General features: G+C 45.0%; 2 protein-coding genes across 9 annotated transcripts in view; one reads left to right on the top strand and one right to left on the bottom strand.

Annotated features, from left to right (window-relative positions):
* Positions 1 to 141: 141 nt before the first annotated feature.
* The window catches only part of LOC147272599 (OX-2 membrane glycoprotein-like), a 33,317-nt gene continuing 17,478 nt past the window's right edge, over positions 142 to 15,980 (bottom strand). For 2 of the 5 annotated variants that reach the window (XM_086195021.1, XM_086194931.1), the window contains 7 exons: positions 11,163 to 11,321; positions 3,238 to 3,332; positions 3,050 to 3,142; positions 2,720 to 2,971; positions 1,417 to 1,734; positions 1,081 to 1,174; positions 142 to 997 (listed from right to left, as the gene is read on the bottom strand). In XM_086195021.1, the coding sequence (XP_086051147.1) occupies positions 925 to 997; positions 1,081 to 1,174; positions 1,417 to 1,734; positions 2,720 to 2,971; positions 3,050 to 3,142; positions 3,238 to 3,277 (870 nt within the window). In that variant the 5' untranslated portion in view covers positions 3,278 to 3,332; positions 11,163 to 11,321 and the 3' untranslated portion in view covers positions 142 to 924. Of the gene's footprint in view, positions 998 to 1,080; positions 1,175 to 1,416; positions 1,735 to 2,719; positions 2,972 to 3,049; positions 3,143 to 3,237; positions 3,515 to 8,155; positions 8,579 to 11,162; positions 11,322 to 12,277; positions 12,370 to 15,980 lie in introns of those variants that run through there. The other 3 variants (XM_086195178.1, XM_086195263.1, XM_086195098.1) reach the window with 3 other exon arrangements.
* On the top strand, positions 7,745 to 10,567 carry gemin8 (gem (nuclear organelle) associated protein 8). 4 transcript variants are annotated; one of them, XM_086195376.1, is made up of 4 exons: positions 7,745 to 7,867; positions 8,073 to 8,141; positions 8,494 to 8,827; positions 9,008 to 10,567. In XM_086195376.1, the coding sequence occupies exons 1-4, from the start codon at positions 7,760 to 7,762 to the stop codon at positions 9,265 to 9,267; spliced, it is 771 nt and encodes a 256-aa protein (XP_086051502.1). In that variant the 5' UTR covers positions 7,745 to 7,759; the 3' UTR covers positions 9,268 to 10,567. The 4 variants fall into 4 exon arrangements, with proteins under 4 accessions (XP_086051502.1, XP_086051583.1, XP_086051742.1 ...); XM_086195616.1 differs by having other exon boundaries at positions 7,786 to 7,867; positions 8,073 to 8,127; positions 8,526 to 8,827; positions 9,008 to 10,560; XM_086195543.1 differs by having other exon boundaries at positions 7,795 to 7,867; positions 8,073 to 8,127; positions 9,008 to 10,557.

Below are 15,980 nucleotides of genomic sequence, written 5' to 3'. Positions count from 1 at the left end.
AAAGATACATGTGTATGTTTTTAAAATAAATGAGACATGAAAAACGGAAACCAAGCACAAGGCAGACAGACGGATCATGAACAAGAAATACATGGCATATCAAAAAAATGAATTTTCATAAACAAAATTTGTTTGGATTAATTTTAATAAGTTTAATGCTTCAAGAAATACATTTAAATATACACACCCATAGAGCGATAACACAGAACCACCCAACAAGTGTGTGTGTGTGTATATATATATATATATAAATAAATAAAGAAACTTTACAGTTTCATCTCATTCACCCATTCACACACACACACACACACACACACACTGATGGTGGAGGCTGCCATGCAAGACACCAACCTACTCATCAGGAGCAATTCTGGGTCCAGTATCTTGCTCAAGGACACTTGGACGTGGTCACCGGGGTCGAGGATCGAACCAGCAACTCTTTGGTTGCTAGAAGGCCAGTCCACCCCTGAGCCATGCCGCCAGAAATAAATATCTACCTCGTTAATCTTGAGCTAAAGAGTTAAACAAAACATCGATTCCTGTCAAAGATTTCAAATTGATGCAACCAAGACTGACAGAAACAAAAAGAGCAACATATCTTTTTTTTCTATTTTCTTCATTCTCATTTAAAACTCGCTTCTGGGACGTATTGATGTTTTACTTGAAATGCTCACTAGGTGGTGCTGCAGTATCCTCCTGAGGTTTGCTGCTAGCTGTGGTCAAACGTCTCTTTGAGTCACGTCCCTGCGTCCGTTTCACCATCCTCCAGCTGCCTGACACACACTCCTACGCCTGACATACACGTATACATGTACTGAGGTATTTCCTTACTATTGCACAGTGTTACATTCAAAAGTTGTTGGACCATCATAAATTCAACAGAAATAACGTGCGATTGTGCTTCATTCTGTGCATCTCTAAAGCTTAAAAGGCCAGAAAACACTTGGATAGTGGCTGCAGGTTCATGTCGGTGGGAACCTGATTAAACCTGTTCAGCCTGTCAAGAAGAAAAGAAACCAGATGAGATGTTTGCTCTTCTCAGGAGAATCATTCACTGTTGAGCCGTGGTACATAACTCACCTTTTTTTCCATATTACAGCGGCAACAATGCCGGATAAAACAATTAAAGAGATAAACATGCAGGCGATTATTCCGAAGGGTGAGATTCCTGAACCTGCAGAGGGAGAAAACCCACAGAACTTCCATCAGCTGAGGGACTGACTTGTGACACCGTGATGACTTAAAGTGAAACTGAAACGCCCCGATGAGTCAGGGATTGAATATCCAGCGAGATTAGATCATTGATTTATGTGACACTGCACTTCCAGGGAACGATGGAAATGAGGATGAATGAATTCTTTCTGGGGAAGCTGATGTCACTGTAAACTGTTGTTGAGTAAAAGATGTCATACGCACCCTCATCTGGAGCCTCCTCCCCTCCCACAAGCAGAGAAAACCTCTCCCTCCTTTGCCCTGCAGCCCCCTGGTTCAGCAGACAGTCTGCGTACCCGTCCCAGCCTGGAGGCAGGTGCAGTGTGACGTTCCCGCTGCTGGTAATGGTCTGATCTTGGTTCCTCACCGTGGTCATGTGCGTCTGCTCTACGAGGGTAGCCCCTGCGGGGATATCCCACTCGATGGTTGGAGCTGGTTTACCGGTGGCGGAGCAGCTCAACACCACTTCTCCCTTGGGTCCGCTGTCAGGAACTTGCATGTCTGTTGTCACCAGGGATATTCCTTCAAGGGGAAGTAGGAGTGGTGAAACTGAGGACTATCTGAAACACCGCTCTGATCATTTGATTTCCCAGCAAGAAAAACAAGCATGGTTTCGTCACACAATGCGTTGGACAGAAGCTGAGAATGACTGCACTCGCTACCTGGAGATCGCCAGATCCTTATGTTCTTTCTAAAAATGTAACAGGTGGCCATGAAGGCCTGTTCAGACTTTTAATGTCATTACTATATTATTTTGAGATAATCAAGCCCAGTGTTTTTGTGTGTGTGTGTGTGTGTGTGTGTGGGGGGGGGGGGTAATGGGTTTAATGAAACCGGGAAAATTAAATTCTGCATTCGTTTTCTCATTTAAAGCAAATCACAACCAGTTATCTTGACAAAAGGGAGCAATGAAACGCATGATTTACCTCTTGACCTCGAGATAACAACATTGAAACTAGCCCCTTTCACACTGCACCAAAAACACCACTCAACAGGTTTTAGGGCAGTCTGAAAGGGTCGACCCGGGTGTTTAGCAGCTCGGCTCACCTCGCCTGCAGTGTGAAAACAGCAACCCGCGTCATCTCAGGTTTCACGCCACCTTCCCTGTCGCATCCTGATAGTCACTGTGCCGCCTGTCAGGCTTCGCTTGTAGCTGCAGGCTCCCTTCCAGACTCCAAAAACTCCATCCTCCTTCGCTCCATTAGCAATCGGACATTTTCCAATCTGCGCCGAGTTTGTACGCTTGGCAGAAGAGACAACATTGCAGTGCAGGCAAAGACACCGCTACGGTTCCACTCGACGACGTCCACGTTGTGGTTCGTTTACCTCCCGGTGTTCCGGCGCACGTTTATGTGTAATGATGACGTATCAGTGCGATGACGTACGAGAAAAACAACACAGGCACCCTCACAGCGGGAGTGCAGACCCGGGTCTAATGCCGAGCAAATGCGGGTCCAAAAACCCGCGTTGACACGCGTTTTTCAGTGTGAAAGGGGTCTAAGCGTACCTTGCACGGCGAGGCATGTCTCCCTTCTTTTGGTCCCGCCTGGAAACACATTAAAGGAGCAGACATAGCAGGATTCATCCCCCCATGTGAGGTTCTTGACAGTCATGGACGTGGAGTTGAGAGACACCGCTGAGAAGATCACCTTGTCCACGTACGGGTCACTGACTTGCCGTCCAAATTTTTTGCTGTAGGAAGCTAAATTCTCCTGAGATTGGTCCTTCGTGAGCCTCTGCCACGTCACCTGCAGCACTCCTGTTGAATACCCCCCCCCCCCCGTCAGTGTCCACAGCACAAACACAAGGAAGACCCGTTGTCCGACAGCGAACTCACCTGACTGGTTTTCAAGCTCACACCTGAAATTTGCGTCTCCACCGTAATCGGCGGTTGTGTCTCCCTCCCCAATGACCTGAGCTGCTGCTGATGCTGAGGAGAAACAGCCTCGATACAATGAAAAAAAAAAAAAAAAAAAAAAAAGCCAGACCAGCCTGAAAGCAGCGAGCTCGACTTCTGTCTCTTACCTCGAAGGAGCAGAGCAATGATGATCCCTGGCCACGTCATCTCAGGTAGCGACGAAAGCTTCTCGACCGGTTCTGCCCTGACCGGCTGCTATATACTAAGGAAGAGAAACAGAAACAAGCTGTTTTTTTACTTTCATTTCACCCAACCTAACCTAACCTTATAGAACCCTCATATAAAAGGTTAAATTTAGCGAGGCACGTTGTGTGTGACACGTGTATACATATACAGTAAACTCACACGCGTGTATATACATATATACCATACATATTTTATAAATACAAACATATACACATACATGTTGATAAACCTGCATGTATATAGGTAAATACACGCCTATATATGCGTACACATATATGTACGTACATATGTGTATATATGTACATACATACACATATGTGTACGTACATGTGTATATATGTACATACATATATATACACACATAAACAGGATGCCACAGAACCACTCTACAAGGGTAATAAGATTATATATCTCTATATATGTTTACATATCCCTCTCTCCATATATACACACACACATATACATAGATACACACATATATGTGTGTATATTAATATGTGTATATATATATATATATATATATATATATATTAGTGCTGTAAGACTATCAAAAACAATAATCACATTAATTACAGGATTTGTAATTAATTAATCTAATTAATTGCATTTTAATCTCATATTTGCTTAAAGTCCCCAAATAAAGAACTTGAATTCTAGGACATTACAAAATTGTAGCGCATGACTAAGCAATTGGTGATTGAGTCAAACCGAAGTAAGCAGTTCGTCTGGACTGGTAAGGCTGAGCTTAAAACGCCTTGCTACTTTGCAGCACTTTGCCAGGGCGGAGTCAAAGCTGCTGTCCTCCAGGCGGACCGTGATGCTGCGACCATGTTTCTTGTTTCCGACGGTTGTGGCTTTGTTTTCTATGTCCCATTCCTTTGTCACAGCATCAAACTGCTCGGCGCAGGCATCGGCATAATGGCGGGTCACCGTTTTGCTCACGGTTAATGCAAATGTTTCCACTCACTACCGATTAGGTGTGCTGTGACTCCCAAGTAGCTAAGATGGCTCACCGACATCCAGTGACCCCCCGTTAAAGCAACGTGGTAGGCCCCTGCCTACAGTTCCTCTTTTGCCTTCATCACCTTAAATGGATGGTAAATGGACTCAATTTATATAGCGCTTTTCTACCTTAGCGGCACTCAAAGCGCTTTACAGTGTCATCTCATTCACCCATTCACACACACACTCACACACTGATGGTGGAGGCTACCATGCAAGGCGCCAACCTACTCATCAGGAGCAATTATGGGTTCAGTATCTTGCTCAAGGACACTTCGACATGGTCACCGGGGTCGGGGATCGAACCAGCGACCCTTTGGTTACTAGACGACCACTCTACCCCTGAGCCATGCCACCTTACACCTGGTGATTTTTTTTCCATCACCGTAGTTCTCGAAGGTAGCTTGAAAGTTGAGTCCGACGACGCCGTCTCTGAAACGCCTCATTTAGCCCCTCGTCTTCCTCGATTGAAATTGGCCTGCAATCACCAGCAACCCACTTTGCGATTGAGTTTGTCAGGTTTTCTGTGGTGGCTTTGCTCATTCGCTTCCCAGGTTCTGCAAGCGTGGGTTGGCGAAGGGGAAGTATACGTATATATTTATATATAAGGTAAGATAATATAAGATAAACCTTTATTTGTCCCTCAGTGGGGACACTGGCACTGTTACAGCAGCAGAAAGAGAGAAGTAGCAGCAGAAAAAGTACAAGAGCCAAAAATAGCAGAAACTACAATCATTACTCGCAGCATGAGTGTTAAGTGTTGCACAGCGAAGTGTTAAACATTGCACACAAGATTGTCCAGGTTCTGGTAAGGGAGGTTACTGGGAGCAGTCCTTGTTGTAAAGTCTGACAGCTGCAGGTAGGAAGGACCTGTGGAACCTCTCCTTCACACACTTGGGGTGAAGGAGCCTGTCACGGCAGGAGCTCTCCAGGGCTGTCAGGGTGTCACGGGGTGGGAGTCAGTGCTCAACAACGATGACAGCTTGGCCATCATTCTCCTCTGGTCCTGGGGGCATCCCGGGACAGAGCTGGCCTTCTTCGTCAGTTCGTCCAGTCTCTTCTTGTCTGCAGCTGCTATGCTGCTGCCCCAGCACACGACCCCATCAAAGATGGCTGATGCCACCACTGTATCATAGAAGGTCCTCAAGAGCGCCCCCTGCACTCCAAAGGACCTCAGCCTCCTGAGCAGGTAGAGTCTGCTCTGACCATTCCTGTAGATGCTGGGTTGTTGTCTGACCAGTCAAGCTAGACACGGAGCATAAGAACCACTCCCCTCCACCACCAGCTCTTCATGGATGACATCAAGCTGTACGCCAAGAATGAGCAGAGGTTGACTCACTGATCCACACCACCAGGATCTACAGCAACGACACAGAACTGAAGGGGTCGACCTACCAGAAGGAAATATAAGTGACATCCAGAGCAGCTACAAGTACAAGTACAAGTACCTTGGGATCCCACAGGCTAACAGAAACCATGAGGAGGCAGCAAGGAAGTCAGCCACGACCAAATACCTCCAGAGAGCAAGACAAGGACTGAGAAGTCAGCTGAACGGAAAGAACAAGGGCCGAGCCATCAACATGGACGCACTGCCGGTCGTCAGAGACCTCGCTGGTCCTCAGCTGATGATATACGAAGACTCTAACATACATGAATCCAGTGAACCCAGTACCAGTCCTGGCCTTCTCGCATGATGCCGAGAAGGCTTTGACCGGGTGGAGTCGAGGTTTGTGATGTTAACTCTTTCAAAATTTGGATTCGGACCTGCCTTCTGGGATCATGAGGATAAGGAAAAGGACTTCTCAACTCTGCTCTCTCTCTCTCTCTCTCTCTCTCTCACACACACACACACACACACACACACAAACAAAAAGTCAACTTCTATTTTTTCAATGATAACTTCTGAATAGGGTCAATTTGACCCTAAGGATAATAAGAGGATTAAATATATGTTTGTAAACTTGAATCTGAAACATGGCCAGCATTTATGAAACCTTCAAGCTAAATACATCAAGAGCTTATTGACTACCAGCCCCGTCGAGACTGTGTTCATACCCCTGAATTTCTCTTGAACTCGTGTATTGTTCTTCTTGCTACTTCCTCCAACTCTCAGAACAGCTGCGGTGAACCGTACGTTTACCGTCTATCTCAAGATTAAAACGACAACAGCAAAAAACTTCCCCAAGAATGCGTACTTAGTAAGACCCGCTCTAAAGGTTTTAGTCACCCTTATACACTTATTTAATCATTTAATCCCAAAATTCTGTTTCAGCTTCCATTGATACGGTGACAAAATTCCCCTTGAGAAATGTCCTCAAGTCAGTGTGACTTCAGTCTCAAGAATGCTTTGGACCATGACTACAGACTGAGTCATCATTAGAAGCCTGTATTTACATTTTGGGAATCATTTTGAGAAAGCTGCGTTTAAAAAGTGTTATTGACGACTTGAATTTGAATTTGATATGATCTGACTTGTCATTTACACACCCTGGGCTTCATGTCACAAGTTTGGTGGTTTCCAAATTGATATCTTGTATGGCGACGCAATTATGCTCTTCCATAATCAAGGAGATGTATTAAAGAGATGAGAGGGAAATTTCAGTTGTGTTTTTTTTCTGGGAAACAACCTGACAGCTTCGTGGAAGCTCACATGATCACAAGCCCACATCTGCAATCAACTCATCCTTAAAAATGAAATCAAGCAATGTTGGATGAGACAAGGGTTGACACAGTGGTAAATGTACTATCAGCCGCTCAGTCGGTACATTAAACTTACGTTTGGTACTTACCTGTCCTACCTGGAAGATGACACCTGAAAGCTGAAACCGAGTTGTGACGCCACAAATGTACCTCAGGGCTGTGGGTTACGGTCACAAAAGCACCGGAATTACGACCGAGTTAATAATCAGAGGAACTCGTGGGCAAGTTTACCCACATCCCTCCTGTGAGATTTGAAATCTCCCGTCACTTTTGGTATCAAAACTTTACTTGTTTTTTATTTTGCTCCCTTAATATAAAAGCACTCAGTAATAAAGGAAAAAAGCTCATCCGTCTCTTTGCATTTTCTGTGACAGCTTTGAAGCCTGGAGCCAAGTCATGACCCAGATATTTTGTCAAACGCGTCTCACAACTCTCAAACACCATCTAAGTCTGTGCGGCGATCTATTATGAATGTAGCTCAATATCCTAGCCATACAATGCTATATTTTTGGAATTTTGAGTAAAATTAAAAGCGGTTAATTTTGCCTTTCAAGAGGCAGATAAAATAGTTTAAAAAAGAGCCAAATTCCTGGTAATAAATGCCTTCATTTGAGCTAATTTATTTTTTTAAAAGGTGTAGCGTGTTGCCAGCCAAATAATGACAGTAAATACTCCACAAATTACAAAGATGAGTTTGACAGAGATGAGATAGGTGCACCTATTCTATTAGTTGTTGTCCAAATGTCCACTAGATGGTGCCATATTAATGGCAATTACGTTGCTGTGCCTCAAAGGGTGCTGGGAAATGTCGTCAGGACAGAGACGAGGCATCATGAGCTAAAAACACAGGTAAATGTTTCCCGAACTTGAGTTATTCGGACTATAATGATGCACAACTCTTCATATATTTTGTATTTCATTCGGAATGCGTTATTTTGGCGTACATTGGAACGTTAATCGGGAATGCGTGTTTTGCTTTCTCGATGTTAGCACGCTACTGCGTTAGCTGCTCGCGCTAGCTCATTGCTAATGCCACCGTGTGTTTATCTTTCAGTTTTCGTGTGGCGAAACATTAGCAGCGTTAGCAGCACCGAGGAGCAGACGGGATGGTAAGACAGCGAATGTGAGGCAACCTACTTGTGTCAGGTTACTGGCGTCGAAGCTTTTAGCTTAGCACAATTGAATACTTCACCCCTCATGTTTGTCCGGACAGACTTGCTTTTATGTTGGGACACTAAGGGGACCTGCTGCCCACGTGAAGGCTGGTGTCACTTTCACAGGAGGCAGTAAAAAAAAAAAAAAAAGGCTTTGAAATGAAAGTGAAAGAGGTCTTTAAAAATTAAAGTTGTGCTGCAGTATAGTGCCAACACATTGAGAGGCTTTGCATCTTTGGGGTAAACATCTGAACCTGCTAAAATAGCACAAGTGTCGTGCATTTGTATTAAAATATGACCTTAATTATTTCTTCCTGATAGGAGACAAACACTGTGATGTCCTGGTTTTCCAGCCCTGTGTACACTCGATACTGGCAGCACTACCAGCAGGCGATGGCCTGGCAACAGAGACACAGGCGTGCCTACCGGAAGGCCTTAGAGGCTGCCTACGGCCTCAACTACTGCCACCAGCAGGGTCCCAGCAGCCGGGAGCGCTATGCTGACTGGCACAGCGGAGAGAGCGACAGTGAGGGAGGAGAGGACACAGACGGGGGCAGCTCGGACAGCGAGATCGAGTGTGATGTCAGCAACATGGAGATCAGCGAGGAGCTGCGGCAGTATTTTGCCCAGACAGAGAAACACAGAGAGGAACTGAGTAAGAGGAAATCCTGGGATGGTCACCAATAATGAGCTTTAAAAAGCTAGAAATATTGGGACATTATTAACTTGTAATCAGGATTTGATGACCAGCAGATCACTTTAGCAAAATAATTAATGCGACTGCCTGTTTGTTTGTTTTTTAAACTAAAAATAAACCTATTTCCTGCCCTTACAGAGAAGCAGCAGCAGATGGAGGCTGAGCAGCAGGACAGCTATGTGCTAGCCGACCAGGACCTGCACAGCATCTCCTGGCGAGGCAGCGCGGCTCCTCCCTCCCAGCGGCCCGGCGAGAGACGCGGGGCTGAGATGAAGAAGCTTTATGGCCAGGATGCTGGGAAGATCCAGGCCATGGAAGCAGCAATGCAGCTCACCTTTGACAGGAACTGTGATCGCAAGCAGCCCAAATACTGGCCCGTCATCCCACTCAGACTGTAACACAGGATGGGACAGCAGCTCCGTCGTGTCAGAGCTGCCGATGATGATCTATTTACTGCATCAAAGCACAAATCAAGAGACTGTGGTTTAATCAGCGGTGACGTTAAAATACTAACCAGTCAGAACCAGTTTCAGCTGAGGTCAGAGGTACAACCTGCTGCTGTCGGTGATGTAAATCATTAAAAGTGTTTGCATGTTCCTTCCTGTTTTTGTTTACCCCCGAGCTTCCTGCTGCTCGAGTCCCTCAAATGCCTGTCAACTTAGTTAGCCCCCCCCCCCCATTCCAATCTAGAAGCCCCCTCCAACATGGCTGCCTCTGATATTTGCTTGTTTCTAAACAAGTACATTTCCGAGAAGGGATGTTAAATTTGCAACCCCCCCCCTTTTTTAAAGACAGAGCTGTATTTTAAAATGAGTTATTTTTCTAATAAAGTTGTTGGATACTAACCTGCTGTAACAGCTTCTGGCTTGCATCATCCAATCATTTCTATATGCAGGCCAAGTTAAATAAACCTCTTTGAATTATTAATAAGATGTAAGTTTCCTGAGCTGGAAACAAACTATTATCAAAATTTTTTGTCTGGCTCTCGTTTTGTTGCACTAGAATGAAGATAAAATCAGTTTTTTTTGACTGCATTTTGCTGTAAATGATAAAAAGTAGTGCTCAAATCCATCCATTTTCTACCTCATATCCTGTTGAGGGTCATGGGGGGGTGGAGCCTATCCCAGCAGCCTTCAGGTGAGAGGCAGGGTTCACCCTGGGCAGGTCACCAGTCCATCACAGGGCCAACACATAGAGACAGACAACCATTCACACTCACAGTCACACCTACGGTCAATTTAGAGTATCAATCAGCCTCGTCCCCTCTTGATGTCTTTGGACTGTGGGAGGAAGCTGGAGTACCAGAGAGAACCCACACAGGAACATGGAGAACATGCAGACTCACACAGGAAGACCCTGTGATGGAGCCGGGACTCAAACCCAGATCCTTCTTGCTGTGAGGTGACAGTGCTGACCACTGCACCACCGTGCCGCCTGTGCTCACATCCTTTTTTTTTTTTTTTTAAATTTAAGTACTAATAAAACCATGTAGAGATACTTTATCCCCTAAAGGATACTTTAGATCACCTTTAGTCATAATAACTTCAGAAGATAACATAATAAACATGAAATCATAGTGCTCCATTTCTACTGAGGACACTTGGATTAATGATCCTCTGTGAGCCGTGATGTCACCCCTCCTCCCTCCGCTCTTTCCAAAACGGGACATCTAATTGCCCCCCCCCCACCCCAACACACACACACACACACACACACACACACACACACACAAGCACACCGCTCCCCCCTTCATACAACCTGTAGCCATCATCACCCTCCTCTCGGATCCAGACAGAGACCAGCTGAACATGGGTAGGCGAGCCATTTTTTTGTTTTAAGCGAGAGAGAGAGAGAGAGAAAGTGGGTCACTTTGAGATCTCCTTACGTTTGTTTGTCTTTCTGGATGTCTGGAGGGAGCCTGTGTGTGTTTGTGTGTGCGTGTATGTGTGTGTGCATGTTTGGGACTGTGTTTGACTATTGTGCGTCTCTGCTAATCAGTTTAAAAGCTTAAACGTGAAGTGTAACCAGCTTCAGTCTGTTCACTTTCCCTGAATTCACTTGCCAGCTCCTGTCAGTGTTACACAAGAAGATATGATCTGCAAATCTTTATAGTTTGTGGAAGTTATTGGTCACTTTTAGTTTCGAGGACAAACTATAACAGCAGCGTCTATTTTTCTGTGTGTGTGTGTGTATGTGTTTAAAACTTAAAATTAAGATTTTCCCCTTTTTAAACTCAAAATATTGTGTAACACACTCTCATCAAACACCTTACGTAACATTGTGTGACATTTACCTGAATATTATTCCGGTCTGGAAGATTGTGTGGATGCTCTACCTCATCCTCTTCATGTCAACTCCTCATGTGAGAGTTGATTGGATTAAGAGCGAATGATCCGCTGCCTCCAGTGTGGATTATACAGGTTGGACAAGCTTGCAACATGGAGGACGGTTCCTGTTGTGTAGAGGAGGATAATTCAATAACCTGCTGAAACATATTTAAAAAATCAACCTCTAAACTTGTGAAAAACATCTCTTTTTTAACTAATATTTCAACCAAAAAAAAAAGTTTATTTTTGCTGTCAAGTATTAACAAATAAACTCAGGAGGATATTTTCCCCCCCACGCTTCTTCTAGAATGGGTATTTAGCTTGAAGCTAATAGCAACTCACAGCGAACAACAGCAAAACTTCCCAAAACCACGTGTTTATCAACTCAAACTCAAACGACTGGATGAAGAATACGTGGATTATACTATAAGATAAACTTGAATTTGTGAATGGATATTTTTCGACAATTGTGCTGTTATGTTGCTGTTGTTAGCCGCCAGCTGTATTAGCTTCAAGTTAAAGCTAGCTCTTGCTAGCTAGCTAGCTCTTGAAGCGTTTCTTGAGTCCCAAAGGGAAAAAGAGAGGGTTTTTTTCCAAGACACCTACTTGTAGAAAATTGAAAGGAACAATAAAATTTTGCGTGGTATCAGTTCAAAGTAACAACAGAGTAAAAGGAAAGGTGTTTTCCACTGGGCGAGGCCACAGAGAGCAGTAATATCTGGTATAGTGAGCAGCTAGCCATGTGTTTCTCCTCCTCCAGCGCTCCCTCTCTTTCTTCCATTCACAACATCTGTTTCCAATAAGTCAGCAGGCCTGTTTATCGCCTTCAGGCCGGTGAGAAGCTGAGAACAGACAGGATGTAGCCAAGTGACATGATTGATTGGGATGTGGAACTGTAGCCATTTTTCCACAGGAAGCCCGTGTAAACTTATCTCCTCCTCAGCTCCCTGCCTCCTTTCGCCTCATCATCATCGCAAGCATCAGCACCTCATCATCTTCATTCTCCCCACCCCCTCACCCCCCCCACCCCAATCCATGCATCCTCCTTGGTGAATTGGCTCTTTGTGCTGCAGTTGCTCACCGCTCGCCTCTGTGCAACGATCCTCCTGCATCCTCTCTTGTGGATTCGCTCGGCGCTCGTGTGGCTGAATGAATGTATCAGTCATCGAGCAGGCAGACTTGAAAGGCTGCAGACTTTAGAGAAGCGCTTTTGGAATAAATGATCAGTTGACTGGGATGAAAAAGGAGAAAGTGGAACAATCCACTGACCTGATTACAATACCAGCACACCAACATTTAACTACAGCCAATTACAGGCTGGGGAGGAAAGCTTATGTCTTTAGAAGAAAGCTGCTGACACACCAAAAATTTCTTAAATTCTTGTTGTCAGACGGATGAAAACTAAGAATTAATTACTTTTCCACATTCAGGGTCCGTGTGTCGACTCGGAGCAGCTTCTGCAACCTATCTGACAGGTCTAAATCTCCCCTGAAGGTCGTGGACGTGAAGAAGCACAATCAAAACTGTTGATCTTTACAGCGCTAGAGTCAAATTAAGGCTGGCAGGCAGCAAATTCGCAACTGGCAGCCTTGAGTGACGGTGTGTGAAAGAGAGAAGCGGCTCTAAATACACTGAGGACTAACAGCGGGATGATCAAAGGAGGCAAGCATGTAGGTTTGATTTGGATGTGGTGGGGACATAAATTTGGCAGGGAGTTTTTAGCTTTACTTTCTTGAGAAAATGTAGGAATCCACTGGCAGTGAGAGATCTCACACACACACACACACACACACACACACACACACACACACACACACACACACAAAAGCGGTTAAATTCTTAATTCCCACTCAAGTTAGCAGAGGGCTAACAGGAAGTAGCCAGCTTAAGTCTCTCTGGTATGCATCCTCCCAGCAGTGTGGGTGTGTCACCGATGATGCGAACACTGAAACAATGAGCTAAATGAGCACTGCGATAAACTCATACGGATCTAAGAGATTTTCATTTACGCACAAGTGTGGCACTACACCTTTGATATATTCTGGAAGTTCCTGCTCACAACTCTGCTCCCTGTGGAAGCATTTGTCCAGCAAGGTGAAGAAAAATCTGTAAATTCATTCTTGATGTAAAAAAAAAAAAAATGGTAAAGTTTGAATGAGGAGATAAACAGTTAAAATTATGAGCTAAAACATTTAAAAAGTGATACCTACGAGATGAAGAGTCAAATAATGACGTGGCCCCATGGTAACGTCATAATTTAAACTCTTTATCTAACAGGGTTCGATAAAGAGGGTTGGTCCACTTTTTCTTTCCATCTGGCAGAAATCGGCTTCCATACTTCTTTCTCTTTCTCTCTCTGGATTCTGTAAAAGCTGGGGGAAGGTTCGTGATGAAGGGAGGGTTGTCGGGGGAGATAATTCAGAGACGTCATATTCTAGTTCCACTTTGATATTATCCTCCTTCTTTAAAAAAAAAAAAAGTCCCCAGATTTTCTGACATCTGTAGTTCATCTTTCTGCTAGAATTGATCTCATGGTTTTAGGCCATAATAACGCGCCACGATATCAAAAACCCGCTTGGCTAAAAGCTATTAACTCTGTTGAAAACACCTTTAATTTTTGGTTTTACAGCAGTGCATTTGGGCACATGTATTATTGATTTTGCTTCTGGGTGTTTTTTTTTTTAAACTTTTCTACAGTGGGTTGTAGTTTTTGGGAAGAGCTCTTTTTCTATCATCCTTGTGAAAAACGTGGCCTCTTTTTCAGCATCTAAGCTCTCCATACACCCACCTCCCATCCTTCATTTTTGCTTTTATATGTGGGCTCAAGTCTTTTTCTTGTCCTGCATGGAAGCATTTTAAGCTTAGCCCAGCGGCTACTCTGATGTGTCGGAATGAGTGGTCGTCGAGAGGACCTGTTGCCATGGTGACACCGCGATGCACAAAACTCGGAGGCGGGTGGGCATCATCTCAAACCCAGGCACATGCGAACAGTCATAGATCGTCTCAGGGCAAAAAATAGATGTCATATAAATACGTATGACCCACAAACCGGATCGTCGTTCAAGTCCCCCTCCCACTAATGAGGATAATGACGACCAAGCACCCACCCTGCTTTGCATTTCCTCCTCATGGTGACTCACAGTACATAGAAACACACCCGCAGCTCTTATCGTATGCTTGCTTGTGCTGCAGTCCAGTACAGTATGTCACAGGTGCAGCAGCTCCTGAGTCACATGACTCAAAGGTCACATGATGCAAGTGGGCAGCCAGGGAAGGAGTAGGGGAGCATGTATCTGTCTATATGTATGTGTGTGTGTGTGTGTGTGTGTGTGTGTGTTTGGCATTGATGGGGTGTGTGCAGTTGTTGTATGACGACGCAACAACATGTGGAGCAGACGGTAGACCAAATCTGGGCCAGCGGATTAGAGGCTCGCCAGATAAATTGCTGGACGGAGAGGGCGGCGGGGGGATGGGTTTGTGGGCGTGAGTGCATGTGTGTGTGTGTGTGTGTGTGTGTGTGTGTGTGTGTGTGTGTGTGGAGGTGTGTGGAGGTTAAGCCATCCGTCCTGACAGGAGTCAGATAAATAAGGCAAGGTGTGTCTCTCAAGTGTGTGTGAGGCCAAAACAGAACTTTGTACTGCACACAATGGAAAAAAAAAAAAAACTTGCCAATTTTCGGTTCACATCAAAGTGTAGGTGTGTCAGACTGTAGCGACGACGACGATGATGATGCTGATGCTGATGATGATGATCCTGATGGGAATAATTTGCATTAAATTTACATTTCGGTCGCCTGTGTGCCTGCTTCGGCTTTATAAATGAGATAGTGATCACATTAATTCAGATTTTAAATAACAAGTGTCATTATGATGACATCTTCACATCGTGTGTGTGTGTGTGTGTTGCGGTGGATTATCCTTTTGTGCACATCCGACGTTTCCGTTCAGATGAGAGGGGAAACGTCTCCTTGGCGACTGAATGCTGAGGGCGGGGTGACAAAACTGGGTCATCATCACCACTACCACAGATTAAGGGCCCGTATCGGGACACACACACACACACACACACACACACCAGCCAGAGCCAGAATTCTATACACATTTACACACACAGCAGAATAATTAGAGGAATCGTTTCAGGTGAACGACAAGACAATGCTGCACCTCGCTCTCTGCCAAAGGTTTCCCTTTTACAGGAAGCCAGAAGCCCATTAAAATGGCAAGGATTAGACTAAAGCAACAGCGGGAGGCTGATAAAGTCACAGCTGAGACAATGACTGTGCCTCTACGTGTGTGTGTGAGTGTGTGTGTCTTTGTATGTTTATATTTGCTGGCCTGTCTCCAGTGTTACTGCAAAGAAAACACTAATGAAGGGGCAGACAGATCCATTTGCAGACACGCAGGTTGAGGTAGTTCCAGGGCAGCGGACAAACACGTAGAAAAAGTTTGCTTCCTCTTCCTTTAGCGCCACGTTAGCTCTTCAATTCCCGTGGTTGTGATAATTCTCCCCGCCCCGGAACATTTAGACCGACACAAATAGCTGTGAACGGCGCAGCAGTGATTTCCCAAGGCAAGCTCTAGGTCATGGCAAGGGTGACCTTCGGGATCAGAGCTCAGCGCCCGAAGGTCAAGAGTCAACGCCCGACAAAAGAGAAGCACAATGATCTTAAGCGGCGTGTCGGGGACGACAGTTAAAAGGTCAGCGTGATGCCCGTGGCGGGGTGGAGCATCACAACAATCCCCATCAAATGAGCCTTCTTGCTCCCCCCCCCCCCCCCCCAACTT

The sequence above is a fragment of the Aulostomus chinensis genome, chromosome 1, assembly GCF_037954235.1.
Source record: "Aulostomus chinensis isolate RoL2024-O1b breed Wild chromosome 1, RoL_Achi_v1.0, whole genome shotgun sequence".
In the NCBI taxonomy this organism is placed as follows: domain Eukaryota; kingdom Metazoa; phylum Chordata; class Actinopteri; order Syngnathiformes; family Aulostomidae; genus Aulostomus; species Aulostomus chinensis.
This window is presented reverse-complemented; position numbering and strand designations above follow the sequence as displayed.